The 5,094-nt window shown below is 60.8% G+C and overlaps 2 protein-coding genes across 2 annotated transcripts in view; both read left to right on the forward strand.

The window, feature by feature from the left end:
- On the forward strand, positions 66 to 3,831 carry LOC110404211 (cadherin-1). Its single transcript, XM_021408276.1, has 10 exons — positions 66 to 276; positions 360 to 488; positions 578 to 763; positions 852 to 1,096; positions 1,171 to 1,313; positions 1,394 to 1,618; positions 1,833 to 2,054; positions 2,131 to 2,261; positions 2,495 to 2,638; positions 2,755 to 3,831. Exons 1-10 carry the CDS (start codon positions 112 to 114, stop codon positions 2,965 to 2,967), a joined length of 1,803 nt encoding a protein of 600 aa, XP_021263951.1. The 5' UTR covers positions 66 to 111; the 3' UTR covers positions 2,968 to 3,831.
- TANGO6 (transport and golgi organization 6 homolog) overlaps positions 4,806 to 5,094 on the forward strand; it is a 27,341-nt gene continuing 27,052 nt past the window's right edge. The window contains exon 1 of the mRNA XM_021408275.1: positions 4,806 to 4,826. Within this exon, the coding sequence (XP_021263950.1) occupies positions 4,821 to 4,826 (6 nt within the window). The 5' untranslated portion in view covers positions 4,806 to 4,820. The remainder of the gene's footprint in view (positions 4,827 to 5,094) is intronic.

Consider the following 5,094-nt stretch of genomic DNA (forward strand, 5'->3'; position numbering starts at 1 on the left):
GGGGGGCCGGGAGCCCCGGGCTGGAGCGGGCATCAGCCCCATGGGGTAGGCAGTGCTGCGTCCCAGCAGTGACGTCTGCCCGGCTCGTCACTCTGCCCAGGCACCTCCGTGATGACCGTGAACGCCACGGATGCGGACGACGCAGTGAACACGGACAACGGCATCGTCAGCTACTCCATCGTCAGCCAGCAGCCACCCAGCCCACACCCCCAGATGTTCACCATTGACCCGGCCAGGGGCATCATCAGCGTGCTGGGCACAGGGCTGGACCGGGAGGTGGGCGCTCTCCTTGTGCCCTGTGGAGGTGGGACGTGCTGTGGGGACGCAGGGCCCCTGACGGTGGTGACCTCGTCTTGCAGACCACTCCCAACTACACGCTGATCGTCCAGGCCACGGACCAGGAGGGCAAGGGCCTGTCCAACACTGCCACGGCCATCATTGAGGTCACGGATGCCAACGACAACAATCCCATCTTCAACCCCACCATGGTATGCATTCCTCCACCCTAGCTGGCTCCCACCAGCTGCTACCCTCCCCAGGCTGCCCATTTGTGACCATCCCCATGCTCTCTCTGCAGTATGAGGGGGTGGTGGACGAGAACAAGCCAGGGATGGAGGTGGCCAGGCTGACCGTGACGGATCGAGATGCACCGGGCTCCCCAGCCTGGCAAGCAGTCTACCACATCAAGAGTGGGGACCAGGATGGTGCCTTCAGCATTACCACCGACCCCAGCACCAACAATGGCATCCTGAGGACAGCCAAGGTGGGTCATGCCACTGCCTGATGGCCCCAGTGTGGGCCGTGTCCCCACCAGCCCCGCTGCCACCTCAGCCTCTCTCCGCACCCTGCAGGGCCTGGATTATGAGACCAAGAGCCGCTATGACCTGGTAGTGACAGTGGAGAACAAAGTCCCACTGTCTGTGCCCATCACACTCTCCACCGCCAGCGTCCTGGTGACCGTCATGGACGTGAATGAGCCCCCTGTCTTCGTGCCCCCCATCAAGAGGGTGGGGGTATCAGAGGACCTGCCAGTGGGGCACGAGGTTACATCCTACACAGCCCAAGACCCCGACAGGGACATGAGGCAGAAAATCACGTGAGTGGGGGCTTGGATGGCAGAGGGAGCATGGGATGGACATGGAACCCCCACTGACCACCCCCTCTCCTCAGGTACCGCATGGGCAGTGACCCTGCAGGCTGGCTGGCCATTGACCCCGTGAACGGCATTGTCACGGCCGCCCAGCCACTGGACCGCGAGTCAGTGCACGCCATCAACAGTACATACAAGGCCATCATCCTGGCCGTGGACAATGGTGAGGCTGCGGCTGCGCTGCGGGCAGCTGGAAGCTCTGCGGATGTGGGCTCTCCACCTCACTAACATCTGGCTGTGTAGGGATACCGGATGCCACCGGTACGGGGACGCTGCTGCTGCTCCTCCAGGATGTGAATGACAACGCGCCCACCCCGGAGCCCCGGTCCTTCGAGATCTGCAGCCGGCAGCCTGAGCAGCAGCTGCTGAGCATTGTCGACAAGGACCTGCCCCCGCACACCTACCCCTTCAAGGCAGTACTGGAGCATGGTTCTAGCAGCAACTGGACTGTTGAGATGAGGGGCCAAGGTAGGTGCTGCAGGGTGCAGGGCAATTAAGGGACACTGAGCAAGGGCCAGATCCCAGCCACTTCTTTCTGTGCTACCCTGAATGCCACCAGCACTGAGCTGAGCTTCTGCTGGTCTGCATGATGGGGAGCTGCCATGGGGCAGAGCCCTGATGGTGTCCCCACACTGGGAGCTGGGGCCCAGCTCTGAGCCCAGTTCCCTCTCTCTTGCACAAGACAAGCTGGCCCTGAGCCTGAAGAAGGAGCTGGAGCCAGGTGAGTACGACATCTTCCTGAAGCTAACAGACAGCCAGGGCAAGGCGCAGGTGACGCAGGTCAAAGCCCAGGTGTGTGAGTGCGAAGGGACAGCCAAGAACTGCGAGCGGAGGTCGTACATCGTCGGTGGGCTGGGTGTCCCCGCCATCCTGGGCATCCTGGGGGGCATCCTGGCCCTGCTGAGTGAGTATGGTGTGATGGGGATGTGGACGGGGCTGCTTTCCCCTCACAGCCCTGATGCCATGCCCTCTGCTTGCAGTCCTGCTGCTGCTGCTGCTGTTGTTCGCCCGGCGACGCAAAGTGGAGAAGGAACCACTGCTGCCACCTGAGGATGACATGCGGGACAATGTCTACAACTACGATGAGGAGGGCGGCGGTGAGGAGGACCAGGTGGGACCGGGGTGCCAAGTCACAGTGCTGCCCATGGGATCCTTGGAGCACTGTCCCTACAGCAGATGGTCCTCCAGGGCCCTGCCATAGCCATGAGGGCTGCTTGGGGTGCACGAAGCTCCCAGTCCCCTGCAAGCCCCTGGTTCATTCTGCCCTGGAGCAGCAGTGCCTAAGGCCATCCTTCAAGCATCATGTTGCTGTCCTCTCATGCTCTCCACTCTGTCCCCTCACAGGACTACGACCTGAGCCAGCTGCACCGCGGCCTGGACGCCCGCCCCGAGGTGATCCGCAATGACGTGGCCCCCCCGCTGATGGCCGCCCCCCAGTACCGGCCCCGGCCCGCCAACCCTGATGAGATCGGAAACTTCATCGACGAGGTGAGCCCCAGCTACAACCACGTGTGCTGGCACTGCTGGGCTGCCCCGCAGTGTTCCCGTCCCCTAGGGCTGAGACCAGGGGGAGCAGTGGGTGAGCCCTTCCTCTGCTCCCCCAGAACCTGAAGGCAGCCGACACGGACCCCACGGCCCCCCCCTACGACTCGCTGCTGGTGTTCGACTACGAGGGCGGGGGCTCGGAGGCCACCTCGCTCAGCTCCCTCAACTCGTCTGCGTCCGACCAGGACCAGGACTATGACTACCTCAACGAGTGGGGCAACCGCTTCAAGAAGCTGGCGGAGCTCTATGGCGGCGGGGAGGACGATGACTAGGCAGCCCTTGTCCCCTTGGCTGGCCCACCGTGTGGCTCTTGCCATTTCACCCCCTCGGACATGCACTGGCCCTTGCAGCCAAAGCCCCCTCCAACACCGTTGGATCCATCACTCGCGTCCCTCCCCTTCGGTGCAGGGAGAGCTCAGGGTCGCCGGGGCTGGAGGCTTTTGGGGAGCCCACACTTTTCCTGCCCCCTCGGCTCCATACAGGCCACAGTCCCATTTGGGGTTCCTTGGAAGTGAGGTGCTCCTGGGTCAGCTCCCAGTGCCCAAATCCCACAGCCCCCACCGCGTGGTTGTCGGCTTGTGCTCAGCATCTCTCCCCCTGCAAGGAAAGAGGCCACCACTGCCTCTCTCCCTTTGCTGCAGAGGAAAGGGTTTCTCCGGCGCTCTCCAGAATACCTCGTGCTCCCAGCCCCGACATCACCGCCACGCTCAGGGACCAGGACAGCCCCTCACAGCCCGGCGCCGGCCTTTGTGTGGAGCTGCTCGTGCGTGTGCGACGTGGGGTGGGTGATTAATCACACAGACAAATGATGTGCCATTCTCTTTGCATGATACACAAGAGAATAATATTTGATATAGTACTTACGGGCAGATTTCTATTTTTTTGTATAACAGGTGATGATGTTATTTCCATCTGTGTTATTTGTAATTATTGTAATTATTGTTCTGTTAATGAGAGGTGCTTTCTGAAATCAAATGGCTTTACTTAAACTCTGAACTCCGCATCTAACTGTTGTTTTATATTTTTAATATGGGAAAAGGGTCCGATGCACACTGGAAGACCAGCGATTGCCTAGTTTTAATTGATGGTATGATTTTTATATAAAATTGAAAGAATAAATTCTAAGAAAACCAGCATCTCTGTTCTCTGCGTGTACCTCTGCCAGCAGGTGCTTCCTTGGAGTGGCCATGGCTGCTGCTGCTGCCTCTGAAGTGCTGAAGACAAATGAAATGCTTTCTGCAGCCCTGCTCTTTACAGCAACTCTGCTCGGGAAGACAGAGATTCATATCAGAGCGTGCATTTTCCCAGCACCGGGGGCTGAGGAGAAACACGGCTGTATCTAATAGCAGGCAAGGTTTTACCCTGATGCCTGGACAGGCCCTAGGGAAGGGAGGAGCAGAAGACTGTGTGAAAACTGGACTTGCACCAAATGCCTTATCACAGGAGCTGCACCCTGCGCATAATGCTCTGCCCCACTGACCTGCACGGGGCTGCAGCACAGGCAAGGCTGCTATCACTGATGTTTGCCCAAGCCTGTAATGGCTCTGCTCGCTGCCCTGTAAGGAAGCACAAATCAGCCATCCGGGTTACAGCCCTAGCCAGGCAAGGTGCTGAACTGTGTGCTCTGCAACGTATACCTCATCTGTTTACTCCAAAGGCGCTTGAGTATTTGGCTGCAGGCCTGGGAACAGGCGGTGACTCCTCACCTCACAGACCTCCTCCTCCACACACTGATCACAACAAGGCTGCTGCTGAGATAGGGCAGCAAATGTTCCAGCGTGGGTTATTCCCCTCCTGTGCCTGCAGGTGGAAACACCTGGCAGGTGGGAGCTTTCCTGAAATACCTGCTTTGCTACAGTGCTGAGTGATGCTGCACATACACAACTTGGGACTGGAAAACAGGGACATACACCAAGCTGGCAGCCCTCACCTGAGCCTCAGGGTAGGCCTGGGCTAGGCAGCAGGAGGCCGTGAGGGGCTGGGGGATGGCAGTGTCCCGTGCCCCTCCTGCTGCTCCGCAGCAAACCATGAGTCGGTGCGAGACCCCGCGCTGGGGATGCACGCACGTGGACAGCAGGACGCAGCCCGGGCCCAAGATGGCGCCGCCCACCCCGACCTGCCCAAGATGGCGGTAGGCGACGCCTCTCTCCCTCCCGCTGCCCTCCAAGATGGCGGTGTGCGGTGCGGCCCCGCCCCTCCTCCCGACCTCCCCAAGATGGCGGCGCAAGGCCTCACCCCGCCCCTTCGCGGCGGTTCCAAGATGGCGGGCGACGCAGTGGAGCTGGGGCGGGTGGTGGAGGCACTGGAGCTGCTGCTGGGGCGGTCCGCCTCGGACGGCGCTCCGCTGCGGCTGGAGGCGCTGCGCGGCAACGCGGCGGCGCTGGAGGAGCGGCTGCGGG

This window comes from Numida meleagris, chromosome 10 (genome assembly GCF_002078875.1).
Source record: "Numida meleagris isolate 19003 breed g44 Domestic line chromosome 10, NumMel1.0, whole genome shotgun sequence".
Taxonomy (NCBI): domain Eukaryota; kingdom Metazoa; phylum Chordata; class Aves; order Galliformes; family Numididae; genus Numida; species Numida meleagris.